The sequence below is a fragment of the Talpa europaea genome, assembly GCF_964194135.1.
Source record: "Talpa europaea genome assembly, chromosome: 15".
Classification (NCBI taxonomy): Eukaryota; Metazoa; Chordata; class Mammalia; order Eulipotyphla; family Talpidae; genus Talpa; species Talpa europaea.
Genome location: NC_140083.1, coordinates 54,022,463 through 54,040,963, shown reverse-complemented (window position 1 = coordinate 54,040,963; position 18,501 = coordinate 54,022,463). Strand labels below are relative to the sequence as shown.

The 18,501-nt window shown below is 33.9% G+C and overlaps 1 protein-coding gene across 6 annotated transcripts in view; it reads right to left on the bottom strand.

Annotated features, from left to right (window-relative positions):
- Nucleotides 1–18,501, bottom strand: part of SOX5 (SRY-box transcription factor 5) — a gene marked incomplete at both ends in the record, with an annotated part of 392,519 nt that overhangs the window by 291,224 nt on the left and 82,794 nt on the right. For all 6 annotated transcript variants that reach the window (XM_084256237.1, XM_084256240.1, XM_084256238.1 and 3 more), the window contains one exon: nt 2,231–2,441. In XM_084256237.1, the coding sequence (XP_084112363.1) occupies nt 2,231–2,441 (211 nt within the window). The remainder of the gene's footprint in view (nt 1–2,230; nt 2,442–18,501) is intronic.

The following is an 18,501-nucleotide window of genomic DNA, read 5'->3' as shown; positions in this document are numbered from 1 at the left end:
GAATAGGTGAAGCATCCAGATCATGCTTTTAATACCATTCTCCAATTAAAGGGACCAGAACTTCCAAGAGAAATAGCCAGTGCTAGGATTGAGGTAAGTGATACACAAGATAAGTCTGCAACATCTAGTAGTGTTCAAGAAAATTACCCACAGTCATAGTGGTATGTCAAAGTGAAACCTATGTGAATGGAAAGAGCTTTCTATTTGTAAGGCTGGTACAATGAAGAGCAACAAAATAAATAAATTAGAACTAGATTAAAATTCAAACTATAAAATAAATATCCAAGACCCCATATAGCTATAAATTAATAATAGTTTACAATAATAAATGGAGTAAAAGAAATAAATCTCCCATGCAGAAGAATGTCAAGTAAATAAGTTGATACTCCATTCTAAAGGAAGGAAGGGCAACTCCCTACTCCTTTAATGTAGTTTGGTCAAGCACCTTTCTTCCAAAGAGTATGGTATGGGAAGGGCACAGGAAGTAACGATCATGGAAAAACATGAAAGACACAGCAGACAATGTCAACAATGTAATCAATGTCAACAATCATACACCTCTCAATAAGATATGACCAAAACAGTACTTTCACACTGTGAGGTTTCAACCAAAACATACAGCCCCAATTAGTAGAAAACCACAAGACAAATTCTAGTAAAGGTGTATTCAACAACATATATGTACAATACTCCTGAAAAGTTTCAAGATTAACAAAAACAAGGACAGTCTCTGAAATGATCACAGTCCAAAGGAGGCCAAGGAGACATGACAATTAAATGTAACATGCTACCCTGGATGGTATCCAAGAACAGAAAAAGTACAGTTGGTGAAAACTAAAGACATGTGAATGAACTATGCTCTTGAATTAATAATGTTATCACAATACAAATAAAGGCAAAAGATTTTTAAAAGCATAAAGTTAAATGCAAAACCAAAAGAACATGTAAAAACAAAGATTAAAAAAAGTCATTATATCAGAAAGCTATGATTTTGAGTGAGTTTTATTCTCTTCCTTTTAATTTTTCTAGTTTTTCAAACAATTTTTATAATAAGATAATACTATATTTATTATAAACAAAAATTCCAGCATAGTAAAAAAAAAAGTTGCCTGGGTTCCCCTCTAAACCCCATTTTTATCTCCATACAGATGGGAGCCAAAAAGACTTTGGCTGACTAGATTATCTCTAAAATTCCTTCCAACTGTAAGATCATGTGAATTACATAAATTTTAACTAAAATCCATGTCCCAGCTATGCATCTGGTAGGGATCCAGAAATATTTAATTACCACATGACTCCCAAATATACTGGTTAACACACAATTTGTGCCAGATATACTCACAAATTACCAGTGTCCTAACAGCAGACTAGAAAGGAGCCCAACTCAGGGCCACACAGTACAAATGCAAAATATTTTTGGTGTAAAGTATTTTTTTTTTTGTCATTAGTCTTTGTTTTGTATTTTCACCTGACTCTGAAAAAGCTGCATGTCCTTGTGCACAATATGGTAGTCATGCTTAGGATGGACATAGTTAAACAGGCATTCAGAAACATTTGTCAGTTATCCATACATCACACAGTTTGCATCAGTTGTTTTACAGTTAGATTGCTTTGACTTTAAACTTAATTCATGTGCACCTTCAGATGATCAGTTATCAGCAAAGAGACTTAGAAGATGAAAGTTAAAAGAAAGGCATCCCAGAAGTTGAAAAAATGGGAACTCCTGCATAGCTAACATTGCTACAGAAACATTAATTTGTAAGTATGCACTAGGCCTAACCATTTTAAGTTTGGATTACACAAGAAATAGACCTAAACAGGAAAGTAGCATAAAATGCACTAACGGATAAATGTATTAAAATGCAACACAGTTATAAGATGGCTTGGTGGGGAGGGGTGGAATTGGACAGGAACAAATAAGACTAGATATTTAGCATGTAGGTGGAAACTATTCTGGACTCTGCTGCCACAATCTATTCTGGAATCTTTAACTTAACTATGAGTGACAATAAGGAAGACATTAGAACAGAAATAAATGATAAAAAATGGGATAGACTTATATAAATCTTTCTGAAAATACACTATTCATCCTCATGACATTAGGTTTCCATTTTACCCAATTTAATTTGGGGAGTATAAGTCAAAAAAAAAAAACAAAAACAGAACTGGAGGTTAAATCAAACTATTCAAATCAGGGTATGGCAACATTTTTTTCCTTTCCAGCCTTTACCTTCCGGCTCGTTCTTGATGAGCTCTTCCATCTTCCTCTGCTTCAAGGTGTCAACCACATCAGCTAAGCTGCCTTTGCGCCGTTCAGGTGTTCCCAGGGCTGTACTAGACAAGGACTCGCCACTCTGCCGCCCACCTTCGTCTGCCTTCTGAGGTGAGGTAGATGAGTTGTGTGGGGCAAATGAAGACATAACTTTATTGCCATCAACTTCCTGAAAAACGAAGGAAAAAAAACCTAATTCAGTGAACTCTTAAATTGTTAAGTGGCTTATTCAGTTGAAACATTAAAGTAAAAAGTGAAATGTCATTCTGCAAGAGTAAACTGAATAAAGAAAAATAAAAAAAAAAAATACATTATCTTGACAGGCTAGCACCGGAGTGAGTCAAAGAACAACTTATAAGGAAAAAAAAAAAAAAGGGACATTTTCTCCTTTAAAATGAATACAAATGGTGATATGGGCTTATGCAGCATCTATATTGATTAAATTTGTATATTTCTCTGCGTTTGATAGTCCTAGATTTTCCTGTGAATATAAATGCAGCAGTCATCTGAATAAAACTTTGTCATAACATCATAATATCTAAACAAACAACATTATTTCAAGTAGTTGCCTCCTATTGGTAAAGTTTGTAATTAAAGCATAGTCCTCTTCCAGTTCACCAACTTCTCATGTTTTCTAGAAAGCATCAATCACACAGGCTATTTTGACATCAGATAGGAATATTGCAAATTTATTTCTGCTTATGCTGAAGAGATTTTCAATTCCATTTGCTACCTTAAGCACTGTTTCCTGTTAATAATCTTTGCTATTCTGCACTTTAAAACTCATTTCCCTTACATAGTAAAGTTTCTTGAAATCTGTCTTTTCATAATTGTGTATATGTATGAAAAGAAGTGACTCCATAATTCTAAAATTTAAACATACTTTGGTGTTCTTTCTGTCATTATTTCCCCCATAATTTCTAGCATAACTCTGGCCATCTGTATAATATTTGGGGTATATTTGTATAAAACACATTAAATTGATTTTCCAGACATTTTCAAGAAGAGTGATATTCAAATAGAAAAATTAGTTTTCTTACTTTTAGGTTTTCTTGAATAATCTCTTACTTTCATAATTCTTTGACTTTCCACAGAGCACGGCCCTTCTTAAAAATAAATCTATCTCCTAAGATCTTTAAGGACGTTAGCTTTTAAGTATATTTCTTAATTCTACAGCATTGTTTCCATTAAAACATATCTGAGTGTATGAAAATTTATTATTAAGGATAACCAATTAAGTCCATATTTGTATATTTCTTCTTTATTTAGGACATGCACATTGGATCTGTTGACACGAAAAAGAAAATCACACTGATTTGATATCTAATGTTTTTAAGGCTAAGGCAAATATTTTTTTTATTAAAAATATTTGATAAATGTCATTCTAAATTTTAAAAAGAGACATCAATACAAACATAATCTGCTCATTAGATTGTTAATGGATATTAGTGAGAACAAGGATTCTTGCTATGGTGTAAGCATGAGTTTGTTAGTATGGGCTGAGGCAATGCAGGGGAAAATAAAAGGCAAAAATTTTTGCAACAGAACCTTCAAAATTATTAGGCTAAATCCAAAATGGTTCAAATTTCTTACAAACATCACAGACTACATCTCCAACAATTACTATGTCTTGACTGATATTCCACAGACAATATTTTTACAGATGATGCTTTAGTTATTACCTACTTGGACAAGGTGCTGCAGGCTAAGTTACAGTACACTACTACTAGAATTATGTATTTAAAACCCATCATAAATGCAAGGGTGCACATGTGCTCTCTTGCATTCTCTCTGTCTCTCTCTTTCTCTCCCTTTCCCTCTCTCCATCCCTCCTTCCCTCCTAGCAGCAATCACAAATTCAGTAAATCAAGGAATAGTTTTATGAATGACAAGTATTACACAGTAGCTTATTAGCTTCATGCTCACATGCAAACCAGAAGAGCAAAATCGATGTATTCACTTTGCTCAGATCTTTCTTCTCACATCTTTCCAGGATCAAAAGCAGAAATACCCTACTTTTAGCTTCCCTTTGAATGTTCTTATTTTATATCCTACTTTCATACTGTACAATGATAAACTTTACAAGTAATAATTTGGCAGGTGACCTTCACTTGCCATAAATGAAGATGACATCTTCATATGGCATCATCATCAGGAGAAGGGATGACACCCAAATCATATGAGGTCAAGTCTAGTGATTCCAGAAAATACAATAATACCTCATTTTTCATGTCTCTAATTTTCTACACCTTGCAAAGTGGAAGGGCCTATCTTAAAGGATTCAACATTTTGCAATCATTCTAAACTCAGTTGCCACAACGGTATAAAAATAAATTAAGCATTACTCCAATTTCAAGTAGGAATATTTATCTTATCACTATTTCACCTGGCTGACTATAATCAGCCTCTAGCACTGTGTTAACAGCTTTATGTTGCTAACAGATGTTTCAGTGAGGGATTTCCATTGTTCATTTGCATGGTGAATAGTGTGTTAAGGAGTGCTGGCACAGTCTTTACTCAAGGAAGTCCTATCATTTTCAGTTTCTTCCATGGGATTGCATTTATCAGACTGAAGGTAGGACACCACATGTTCTCTTCCATTTGCTGACAGGTAAACATCTAGACAGTCTACTATCAAATGCATTTGTGGTTCAGATCAGCAGCATGCATTTCCTCAAGTTTCATGAACTCTAAGGATAAGCTTCTGCAGTTAGCAGTGATCTATCACTTCCGAAGTCTAATGTTAAAAAGGAGGTTCTGAACTTTTAGAACAAGGTTGACATGTTTCCTTTGTTACTCTTGAACAAGCTTCACTTAATCTCGTCCCCTATATAACCATGACACAAAGGGAGCTCCCTAACGCACCTAAACATCTTTACTCCCTGAAACATCATTTTAAAAATACATTCTTGTCAATTCTAAAGGTAGTGTTTTGTTATGGACACTTTGAGAGAAACATTATTTCAATCTTAATATTCAAATTATAGTTTAGAAATGTGGCAATAGGGAAGAATAAATTACATTTGACTTATCAATATGTACACACACACATACTCCTTTTATTGGTAACATGACATCTCATTGACTCTTGGCTTCAAGAAATGTATTATTGTGCTTACTTCCCAGTACTTTAAAATTAAATCCATATAGGGTACTAAAACATTACATTCGATAGTCAATCTATCAGACTATAATTGTTAAGAACAAGAGCCAATATTTACTGATTATTTACTTTATATCGGCATTATTTAAAGTGCTTGACCTGTATGAGACACACAGAGTCAAATGTTCTAGAAAAACATTTTTAGAAAATGTTCAACTCTTCTTAAAATTTATTAATGCAATTTTATTCCAGACATATAAAACTCATTTCTCCAAGTATCTACTGGTTTATGTCATATTAAAAAATGAACTTAGAGTTTAAATTATTTAAAAGAGAAAAACAGATTTCGTTTTTACCTAGATTTGGTTTTTACATATATTTACCATAGGTGGTAAATCAAAATAATTGGACTCAGTAGTTTATGATTTTTTAATTTATATTTATTAAATGTGTTGGCATCTCTAGCAACATTTCTAGTACAATAATGTTTTGAACTTAGAAAATAAAAGTATAGAAGAATTGGACTATCTTTACATTCTCATTATTGCAAGTTCATTAATTTTGGTACTGCTTAGAGAAAACTTAAAATGAGCAACAGATACACAGAGAAAGTACTCTGGTGCAGAACAAATTTCCACGTGGTCATGTTCGTCTACCACTAATGGGCTGTTCTTATAAATATCACCAGATTAAGGCAAAACAAAACTCTGAAACTATCTTAAAAGCTATATATTTGGTTAATTCTTAAATTTTAAAAACTTGAATAAAAATGTTTATGTTTTCGAATGTTTATTTTGAAACTGAATTGTATTATTTGTAATCACTGTCAAATTGGAGATGTCATATTTAATAATAGGAGAAAAATCCATGATCATGGTGTAAAATCATGTTTAAAAGCTGTCTTGGTTAAGACAATTTTTCATAATAGTTCTGCATTATACCCTATATCAGCACTGCTTACTCTTTTTGGAATACACAGTTCTCGATGGTAGCAAGATTCATGTGTGACACATGCAAATGAACATGCACATGTGTAGACATTCACTATGAATTTACACACACAATTTCACATATAATTTTAGAGAGGCAATGTTCTATTCTCCTAGTTTTAACTATATCATAATTCTTCCATGAAATCTAGCTTATCATCAGGGAAATACAAACCAAAACCACAATAAATAGGTATGTTCCTTTAAATTAGTGTTTTTGTCTTCTCTTGGATAGTTACTAAGCAGTAGAATTAATGAATTATATGGTATATCTATTTTTATTATTTTGAGGTAACTCCATACAGTTTTTCATAGGGGCTGGTCAAGTGTACACTTTTACCCAGAGTGTAGGAGGCTCCTTTTCCTCCACATCCTCATCAGTATTTGCTGTACTCCTGTATTCACTGCAGCATTATTTACCATAGCCAAATTACAAAATCAATCAAAGTGGCCAATGACAGAGGAGTGGATGAAGATGTACTATATGTCCACAATAGAATACTACTCAGCTAAAAAAAAAAAAAAAAAAGATGAAATCTTGCCATATGTTACAAAAGTACAAGTAGAAGTGGAAGGGATTATGTTAAGCAAAGAATATCAAGAGAAAGACAAAAACCAGATGATTTTATTTATATGTAGAATATAAAGAAATAAAGCAACAGACAAAACTAAACCAAAACACAACTGTAGAATTGAGTCTACCAGAGAAGGCAGGGGAGTGGGTAGTAAACAGAGAAGGGGGCCCAATGACAAAGGAGTGGAGAGAAGACTATGGGTGCTTTGATATTGGGTGTGGTATGTAACATACCTCTGAAGAGGTGTGAATCTATATTTCTAAATCATATACAGTGTTGTGAACCAATGATAATTCAATAAAAGTTATATAACTAAATCAAAATTTTTTAAGATGTATTTATTTATTTATACAAGCACTGGGTACAGTCAGAAGCGCGGGAGGGTGAGAGAATTCACCAGAGCCAGAGAGGGGAACACAACAGGCAGACTGACGAAATACACTGCTGAGGGGAGCAGTGGGCATGGCAGGAGAGGTCTGTCGCGCCATGTGGGACCCTCACCAGTGGCCGGGTATCAGGCGCTGCAGAGGCTGCGGGCAGCTTCGCAGCCCAGTGCTCAACTGCTACGCCACCAGGGGAGGTCCTAAAACAAAATTTTAATCCTCTAGAAATTCTTGTGATCCATGGGTTCCAGGTTAAAAGCTTTGACCTAAATATATATCTTCTGAGAAATGTACTACATATTCTTCAATGTATACAATTAGATGATTTCAACTGATTAGTTATTATTTGCAAAAAACTCTCACACTGTATATTTTATTGATATTTTAGTCAGATAAATTTAAAGGCATATGTCAGTAACAAAAAATGTCACTGTTCTTAAGCATTTAGGAAAAGATCAATATTTTAATGATATTTTACAATAATGAACATCTTTTTTTTTTTTAATTGAGGCAACACTGGTATACAAAAGTGTATATGAACAAGGCATAGGATCACACTTTGCAGGTATGTTAACACGCCACACCAACCACAAGACACTCATAGGCCTCCACCACTGTCCACTGCCCAATATTTATCATCTTATTAAGCACTCATCTGCACATATACATTTGAAATGAAAAGCAGAACAAATTGCTAACTTTCAGAAATGAATATTACTACTAGATGTCATACCAGTTTAATTTTTCAAACATGAATTTTCCTGAAAACAGGATGTAAACATATGAAGGATACACTAAGACAAAAAGCAACATTCTAAGAAGCTCTATACAGACACAGAGTCTTTCTTTGGTTAATATGAGTAAATACAATATTCTGGGACCAGGATATGGTAAGTTCCCAAGATCTAGGAAACAAAAGTCAGTCTTACCTATAGACAAGTCTGTCATACTCATAATTACAGCTGGTATTAGAATTATCCTGTTTAAAAATACTTATGCTTTTGCCTATAAAAGAGTTACCTAATCTAAACTTAGATCTGGTGGGTCCAAAAAGTGAAAATGGACACCGACAGTTTTCTCTGAGCTATTTCTCTTTCTATAGAAAGAGAGAACTTATCACAACTCGCTACCTTTTTATATTGGAAATAGGTATTGATAGGACTCTTATAAAACATACTGAATAGGAGAAGGTCACCAACTCTAAACAACTAAACAACTAAAAGACTAATCAATATTCCAGATATGAGTGAAACAGCTCATAAACCTGTTTCAGGATGGGCCACAAGTTATGGATATGAATCTTCATAAAGTAACCTGTGAGATTAGCAGATATGAATCAGGTGCCCTGGTCTAGTCAGCCAACATGCTACCTTGGTTTTTAAGGAATGCTTGTATTTTAAATGTGTCAACCATAAATGAGACCATAATTCTCTGAAAATTCATAATGCATTTTGTTAAAATCATTCAATCTCCACCATATTTTAAAAAATAGGTAGAATTTCTAGAATGTTTAAATACAGATCTGCATAGTTTGATTGATATGATCTATGAAAAGTTCTACTACTCTTCATATCCTTCCCCAGTTCTAATTTACAAAAAATACTCAAAAAATCTTAGAGGTTCATGAGTCTTTATAATGCAGATAATCCACTTCTGAAGGGCAAATCTAATATTTTTTTCTAATATATATTTATGCATACAAAAACTGGGGTATAGACCAGAGATGTGGGAGGGGGTGAGAGGATTCACCAGAGACAGAGTGGGGAACAGAACAGACAGACTGCCTGAAATACACTGCTGAGGGGAGCAGAAGGTGAGTCAGGAGAGGTCTGCTGCATATGTGGGTCACCTCCCTGGCTGGGAATCGAACTTGTGCTGTAGTGGCTGCAGACAGCTTCATAGTGCTGCGTCTTAACCCACTGCTCCACCAGGAAGGTCCCAAATGTAATATTTTTAAAAAGGACAGAGTTTGTTAAAGTTAAATATCATCTTATTAAAATGGCTTCATTTAATTTCAAATTTAGGAATTAGTTCATAATTCAAAGATTTTTTAAAAGTATTTTGGAGCAAACAGAAGGAGTAAAAGGTGTTTGATGTTTCTTCAAAGCTTAAAAATACAGACTTTTTTAAAAATATAGATTCTTCTAAAGATTGTTTTGCTATGCAATAGTATGGAAATTCAGGAAAAGTCTCACGTTCGCATTTTTTCCAAGCCATGAGATGAAATGTTAACGTAGGCTCATATTTAATTATTGATCACAAAACTGAACAAACATATAAAAGTATATTCTTTTAAAATTCATTGAAGTAATACTGATTTATAATATTATATAGGGCAGAGATACAGTATAATTCTTGATCTGTATATGCTACATTATGATCCCCACCAAAAGTCTAGTTTCCATCCAGCGCTACATAATTTACACTCTTTACCTGATTTGCTCATGTTCCCACCACTCTTTCCCTCTGGTGACCACCATTTTGTTCTCAAAATATAAGAGATTGCTCTTGTTTGAAGCTTTTTTTCTTTTGCTTGCTCATTTGTTTATTTTTTTTTAAAGTTTCATGTTTATGGCTTTAGATTTGATATCTGTAATATCTGTAAATACATATTCACTGGTACTAAACAATAACAAAAGACGTGATTTGTACAAATATGATTATCAAACACTGATCTGCAAACCATATCACTGGCATCATCTGGAAATACATGATACCCAGAGGGTAGAGCCCTATGAGGTGATTTAACAAGCTTTGCAGGGTAGATTGATAAACCCTAAAGTTTCCAAACTACTGGAATAAGAGAAACCAAGGGAAAGAAAAAGAGGTCAAGGAAAGAGGGAGAAGACTAAAGGCTACAATGATAGACATCATAAAGTGGTAGGACTTAATGGAATTATGAGAGCACAAAGGTAACATGTTCTAGAGAGAAGAGGAGTTTTGGGTAGGGTAGGAAGAAGGAGCAGAGTCAGCAGACATGCCAGGGTAAAAATGACCAACACACATTGGAACAAATTACATTGACTAAATTTTTTTAACAGTCATTTGACACCTGTAGGAACAGGGTTATGTTTGTTGATTTCCTACTAATTGAAAAGATTAATGAACCTGGGATTTATGTCAAAGTAGAACTGTAGAAATAGATTGTCTTTAGAAATATGCAAAAAAATGGTTTGAATTATCAATAGTTTAATCTCATTCTAATAGGAAAATAAAACAATATTATGTGTCCTTTGCTGTTTAAACTACTATCATATTTGCCATTTAATTCCAGTAGGTGAACCAAATTTAAATACAATTTTTTTGATCATCAATAAGAGGTTGTACAAATAGGAAAACTGTTTTGGAAGATATCTTAATTTATGTGTGGATGCTGCTGGGAAGAAGTGTCCAATGGCTGCTTTTGAAATAGTCCTTCAGGATCACATTTATAAAAATCTCAGAAATGCAGCATTTAAGAATAAAATGTATGTTTTCATGTACTTTCAAAGCCACTTAATAAGCAAAAGTGGCATTTAGATAATTCTAATACATTAACTAATAGAACCTGTAAAAACAAAGAACATTTTGTGCTGTGACAACCTCATTATCTTTCTGCTGCTGATTGGTGCTGAGTGTCTAACTTATGTTTAAACATCCAGCAAATGCTCTTTAAGACATTTCATAAGGACTCAAAAGGTCAACCATAAGATGTTTTTAAACAAAAATTAAGCCACACACCAAAAACTTCCATTTAACACTAGCATTGTGGGTTATATGTAATATTTTAAGAAATAAGAAAAATATAGCCCAGTTATATATAATAATTCATCTATCATTTCCCTACAGAGCCTCCAGAGAACATTTATAGTTGTTAATAAACTTGAAAAAATTCCTATTCACTCTATGTTTCAAGAAAGAATGAGACTTGAGGAATTCTTGAAATTGGGATATTTTCCCACAGCGCAGTAAGCGCAGCTTCTTGCATAGAGTAGATACCCAGTAAAGCTCACAAGCTGGGTGTTTGCTAACAGTACTAATAACTGGGAATTGACTACATGTTCAGTGATAAGTGAAATGAACTGTGATCCCCAGGCAGTAAAATATGTCAGCAAAGCAGTATAAATTAGTGTTTAGCAAACTGGAGTTAGGAGTCCAGCTAGATACTGGGATTCAAATCCAGGCTTTGTGACATTATAACCTTGGGTATGTTATCTGATTCTCCATCTATAAAATGTGTCCTCATCTATAAAATGGAATAATAAATCGTAAGTAACACACATATATGCTACTCTGTAGTACTACCAATTTCCACAATTTAACAACAATGGAAATAATCAAATGTTTAAAAATCAATATTCTCATTCACTCCATTTTATTTGAATTCATGGGATGAGGATTTGACTTCTAATTTGAGGAAGTATAATGATATCACTATAAAACACAAAGAAAAGGAAGCCAAAAAGCATTTAACAGGAATTTAGAAAACCTAAATATGGACCAGGAAAAAGAATATAAGAAAGAAAAAAATCAAAATCAACAAACAACTATGAACCAGAGACACTCTTTGGGGGAGGGAAAAGAGGAATTGGGGTCAAAATCGGGGTTGCAATTGTATGGGGAATATTAAAATTAAAAAAAAAAAAGCTTTAGTACAAATCCTAGCTCCATCATTCATGTGATCCTGGAAAACCATTTCATCTTTCTATGCCTTAGTTTCTTACCTATAAAATGGGGTTAGCTAGTTACTATGGTTTGCCTCATTCGATTGCTAGTGGGTGATGAATTATGAAATAATGAGTTATATGAGTTAGGGGATTATATGACCTAATGCAGGTGTCACAAAACATAAGACTCATAAAGTGGTAACTGGGATACGGCAAGAGCTATGTAAGTTTTTCTAAGTATGCTCCAGGTATCATAGCAAGATATAACAATGAACACAAACAGATTATACAAAAATGAACAAAGAAAATGCTAGGCCTTTTAACAAGAATGTGGAGAAAAAGGTACTAGCAAGAGACAAACATGCACCCCACCAACCCCACCAAAAATAGAAAATGCATGTACAAGTAGTATTTTCACTACAAATCAAAATGCATCCAGAGAATCAATTTTTTAAAGAATAATTAAAATTTTTCTAAGGTGGTTCATTTTAAAAGATAATCTAATACAAACTCTCCTTTTTTTAAGGAAAAAAAAAAGTATTCCACAAAATGTCATGCGACATTATTGTGCTTTTATCTCCACTGCATACTCAATTTTCAAATTTCACAGTTTCATGGTCCTCTACAAAGTGATAACTTGGGGAAATGATCAAAGAAAAAATGTTCAATTACTTGTCATTATAAAATAAAACTTTTTAAAGTCAAAGTCTGAAAAAATAGAGTAATGAAATATTTTTCATAAACGCATGACACCAATTACTTATCAGGCCGCATTTCTACTTTTCTTTCATATTTCTCTTTCTTCTTGTAAAACACACAAATCAAGAATATTCTTTCTTCATGAGAACATTAGTAGCACCAGATTATCTCAGAAACAAATTCTTAAGTTTCTTTTCACTATAAACACAAGTGGCAACAGAGGTGTGATGAGGAAGCAGAGATAAAGTACCCTCCTTTGTGACCCAGCAGCACTGTGACTAGAAGACCTTGCCTGCAGTCACCACATCACACTGATTTCATGGCCCAGTGTCAGCCAACTGTAATGTCATCAGACCAATCCCACCTTCCTATTAAGAAAAACAGCTAAAGGTTTTCCAATAGAGCACCACTGATATAACAAAAGTAGCTCTTTTTCTTTGAAAGGGACTTTTGGCACTATCTAACTTTAAGCAGCGATTTGAGATATAAGAAGCATAAGTTTCCATTTCCACTTCAAAAGTAAGGATAAGGCTTTAAGAAGTCCACACACATGTAAAATTTCCTAACTAGCCAAACTATTTATTCCTGAGATAAGGCAGAATAAGAATAAACTAAGCCTGTTTTGCAGACATAATAAGGACCATCTTAGAGCACACACCATTACTGTGACATTGGCATTCTTTATGTAACACACTGGATTCCCTGCAAAGGTTATCGTCACACAATTTTCATAACCAATGAGTAACTTCACGAAGTTTATTTAGCAGTACTGCATATGAATTTTTGGTATTATAGTTTTGAAGATTTTTTTAAATATTTCTGAACTATTAGGCGTTTTACTAGCCAAATGCAAAATCATTAATCCACTTAAATTCATTAATATTTCAGTAAAAAAAAATTACTGCCACTCCTGGAGTTCTTAAAGGCTCTGTTCTAAAAGTTTTATTGATGTTGTATGTTATAATTCACAGAGAAATTCCATGAAAACTATTATTCCTTTTAACGAATGAGGAAATTAAACTCTTAAGTATAATTTACCCAAAGTAATAGTAGGAAATAGTAAATTGGGAAATTAAACCCAAGATCATCTCATTTTAAAATGCACATCGGTCATTGTTAAGTTATACAGCCTCCCTCAACTAACTCAAGTGATTTAACAGATGATAAAAATGTAAAAAAATAAAGCTTCTCTCTCATTTGAGAGTATAAAATTAGGGAAACATTTAAATTCCAAGAAACTATTAGTAATCACAACTATAGTAAATACTAAATTGTATAGAAGAAATTATACTTGCAGAAGTTTGAAGTAGAGACAATATTTGAAATTAAAAGAAGGTGGAATATTATCACAGCATTACAGCACACTGTTTCAGGATCGCTTGTTTAATCTCCTTTCATGCCATGGAGGCAGGGAACATATCTGTCTATTCACCATATGCCACCGACCCTAATGTCAATGGTCAGTAATTATATACTGAGTTGATTACTTCATTTATTGAAGTAAATAGTCTTTTAATATAAACCTGGGGGGGGGTAGAGAGGAAAAGATACAGAACATTCCCAGAAGCACCAACCAGAAAATGTTATAGTGGGTATACTGCACACATATGCATACACAAAAGAGAAGGTAGTATGGCTTGAATCAATGAAATGGAGAGTAACAATTAGGAAGAATGACTATCATAGGAGGAGGATTTTCACCACAGTCACAGAAGTCAAACATAAGGGTTTACATCTGACCTGAGATGTGATGGAGGACTATTACAGCTACTGTACTAGTGATTCTCTAAAAGTAGATTGATTAAAAAAATTAGCAATGTAACGGAGAATGAACTAGGTAGAAGGGAATGTAAAGACCCCCCCACTGAATAGAAAATTGTTGCCATAACACAGATGCAATGTAAAAAAGCTCTCTATTCCATTGTAGTTGTGAGAGTTGAAAAGAACATCAAATTCCGAGGTGATTTGAAACTAGTAATGACAGAATTAGGTAACTCCAAAGTAAGCAGAAAGGAGTCAAAGTTAAATGTCATTCTGGTTTTGGAAGTTGAACGAATGATAATAGTCTTGACCAAAACAAAAACAAAAACAAAAACAAACCAGAAAAGCATAATGCTCGGCAAACAGGTGATTATGAAAATAGTGTATCTAAAAAAATAATAAATCCACATACTTAAGCCTATACCTGAACATTAGTGCTAACTTCCGGCAATGAGCACCATAAACAACAAATGTGCTTTACCTTCGTTGGGTTTCAAATGATGAAGTTACTGTCTGATATCTTTAAATGTGTATGTGACAACCAAATGTAGATGTGCTTCCAAATACAAATGCAGGCAAAGAATAAATGTTGTGGAATGCTGACCTTACGAACTATTTATCACCAGTGAGTGATGACATCCATTTTACTTTATGAGTTCTCAGAAAAGCATCCACACAGGGTGAAGAGCAAGCACCTTTTCACATATGACTAAAAATGGCAGTTTTCAGTGGGTATCACCTTCTACTGCAGTAACATGGGTTTACTATGTAAATGTTAAGGTTATTTATAATTAGACTGTGAAAGATGGACTATGTTCTGTAAAAAATTATGCATACAAGCAAACAATAATGAGCACCTACACAATATGCAAAATCAAAGAGAAATTGGAAAATGAGAATGCTCTGGAATTTAAAATGCCAGGATAAAACCAATTTTTGTTATTCTAGGGTGTAAGATTAAGGTATGACAAAAAGATAGCCCTGTAAAAATACAAGAGAAAATTAGAAACCAAGCCATCTTTCCCTTCACTACAATAAGTTGGCTCTCAGACTGCTCAATTCTTCTGCCTTATGTCCAAACTCTGAAATTCTTGCCAGATAGATGCTAGCAGAAGGAGAAAGCAAAAAGTGAAAAAGTTCTGCAGAAACCTCTGCCTCCTTGAGTGAAGATGTTTTTCCCCATTGATAAATTACAGTCAAGGGAACTTTCAGTACTATACATATTAATAAATTATATTTGTTATACTAAATATCATGGATTATAAAGAAGAGATAAATCATTTTGAATTTTGGAGAGATGCATTCTCTTTTAATAATTTTACTTGAATTTCTGATTCCTAAGTATTCCTGGATAATTCTGATATTCCAAAGGGAGTCTGTCATTGTGCTCTATAACCCATAAAAATGCCAGTCCAAAATAAAGGCATGTAGTCTTTATATTTCCCACAACAAAAAGAATACAAGCTTTATTTGTGTTACAAAGCTATATTGTTTGACTAATGGAGCTCAATTTAAATAGTCATTCTCTTTAAGCATGAAATTTATTAAGACCAAGTCTCTGGATGGGAACCAAACAGGTATTGCTGTGCTTACCAGCTCTGAGATGTTACACACACAGAGGCTTCTTAGAAAAGTCCTTTGCTATCCATTCATTATATTTAGCAACATCAAACAGGGAAAAATAATTAAAAAGCTCCTATTGAGCACCTAGAGACTTTGAACATAGACAGGGGGTGGACACAAAGACAGAATATTTGGTTACAAGAGTCACACTTCATCTCTTTAATTAATTTTTTTATGGTTCATTTTTGGCATTTCCATTATTTTTCTTCTACTCCCTTGGTTCTAACAAAAGTACACACATACATGTATACATTTCATTAAGAGGAAATAAAAGGGTTGTCTTTAGTTAAGATGTTTCTATTCACAGAGACCGCACATTTAAAAAATAAATTGCCTGAATAAATTCAATTATCTAGAGAAGCAAAGGAAATCACATGCAAATGACATTATATGCAGAGGCCATTTCGACAGCTTCATGTTTATTTTTATTATTTCAGTCAGTGGAAGGGAAAAGCTGTCCAAAATGTAACATCTCTTCCTTTCTTAAAGGCCCAATGTCTTCCTGGTACTGAAATTTGTATGACCAAAAATAGGAAAAGGTTCAGACAACTTTCAACTGAATGCTGCACACACGTGCAACCCCCATACACCTTGGATGTGCTAGGTCCACAAAAAAAAAAAAAAAAAAGCAAAGAATAACATTTAGCTAGCAAATAGTCCAGTATCAATCCAGTCAATAAAGACTGACTTAAAAAACAGTTTCAAAAAAAAGTTAATAAATACACAGGTTAAGTTAGCGTGTAACACGACTTAGCACTGTAAGTAGGAGGCACCATTTACAACATTATCAGAAGAAATTCTTTACCCTTTTACATCCCAATGAGCAATAATTAAGTCTTCTATTTTTGCCTCTTTTTTTGAATATGACAACAATACATGGAGAAGATTTAGGCTGACTTTGTAAATACATCTTGCTGAAAATCTCCAGCTCTTTATACAGAATTTACGTGCTACCTGAGTTCTCTTGAAGCGTGAATGTACCAAGTAAATGTGGCATATGTTTGCATTTTCTTGCCAATTCCAAATTCATTCATTCAAATCACTCATTGTAGGCCAAATTCTTATCCAATTCCACAGAGCCACCTATTTTCCTGGAAGTGAAGAGCTGCTTTGTGCACGGGAACAGGGACGTCAATAGCAGGTCTGTGCGTGGCAGAACGAAGCAACTACTGGAACGACCAGAATCTGACCACAGGATTACCCAAATGAGGTGGAATCCAGATTGAAATGACCTAAATGATGAAGTTTTCAACACGTTCATATGGGTGTCAATTCCAGAACTTGGACAATTTGAATAATCATAAATTTTTATAAGCCCAACTTACACAGCCCTCTTGACTGCAAAAGGGTTTGGGATAATTCTTTCATTTAATATAGTTATATTACAATGTTCTTTATTTATGATAATTAGCCACAGGTTTCATTCAGAACCTTAGGGTATAATCTTAGCAAAACAATGCAAGCTCCATTTACTGAACTTATTAATGTGCCATCAAATATACTGGAGTTTTTGATCAGCTATTGCTCTTCTGTCTCCTGGCAGACCTAAGAGGCAGGTATTATTATCACTGCTTTTACACATACAGAAATGGAATTGAAGCCCTGTGCTTCATAGAGAACAGGTCATTTGAAGCCATCTCTGATTTCTTCAGCCATGCTTTTGCTCATTTTGCTATATAACTCATCCAACTGAATCACCTAAATGCTCTAAAGTTACTGACTTTAACCTAATGTTCTTGACAAAGTCTGTTTATCTCCACACATGTTCCACACCATGTTTCTAATATGCTAATCTAATTTCATAATATATTTTACTAACATTGTATTTTTGTACTAATTTTTAATTGGCTAGATCATACATTTTAGTATCTTTGATTTGTATTTCTAAATGAGCAGCTTTTTTAAACTTCTAAGTGGCACTTTAAACAACACCCCCAACCCCACCCCAATATACACTGATGAAGTATGCACATGTTTGTCACTGATGTGTTTACTTAGTAAATAACTTTGTCCTAGATTCCGGTGGTTGTAAGTCATCTTCTAATAGTCACACCCAGAAACCTTCATGACAGTTCTTTTCCCAGCCTTTCAAAGACCTACCTTCTGCTGTTCGTTCTTATCCTAGACATAGCCTCTCTGATCTTATATCCCATAAAACATATTCAACAGCCATAGTAAGTCCCTACTTCTCTTATGATTCTCTGACTTTTAGAGATATGATCTTGACATTGCATAGTGAGGATCCTGCAGTAGATTTCACCCACTCCAAAAAAACTCAGAAATCCTTTAGAAGACACACTTAAGTATTTATCACCACTCTCAACTCCACTTAGTGATACAACCATAATTTAACTCCTTGATTTCCCCAGGCCATGGACTCCCTTTTTCTCACTTTCCTCATTTTCTCACTTCCTTGCCACTTTCAAGATAACATCAAGCTTTAAAATTCA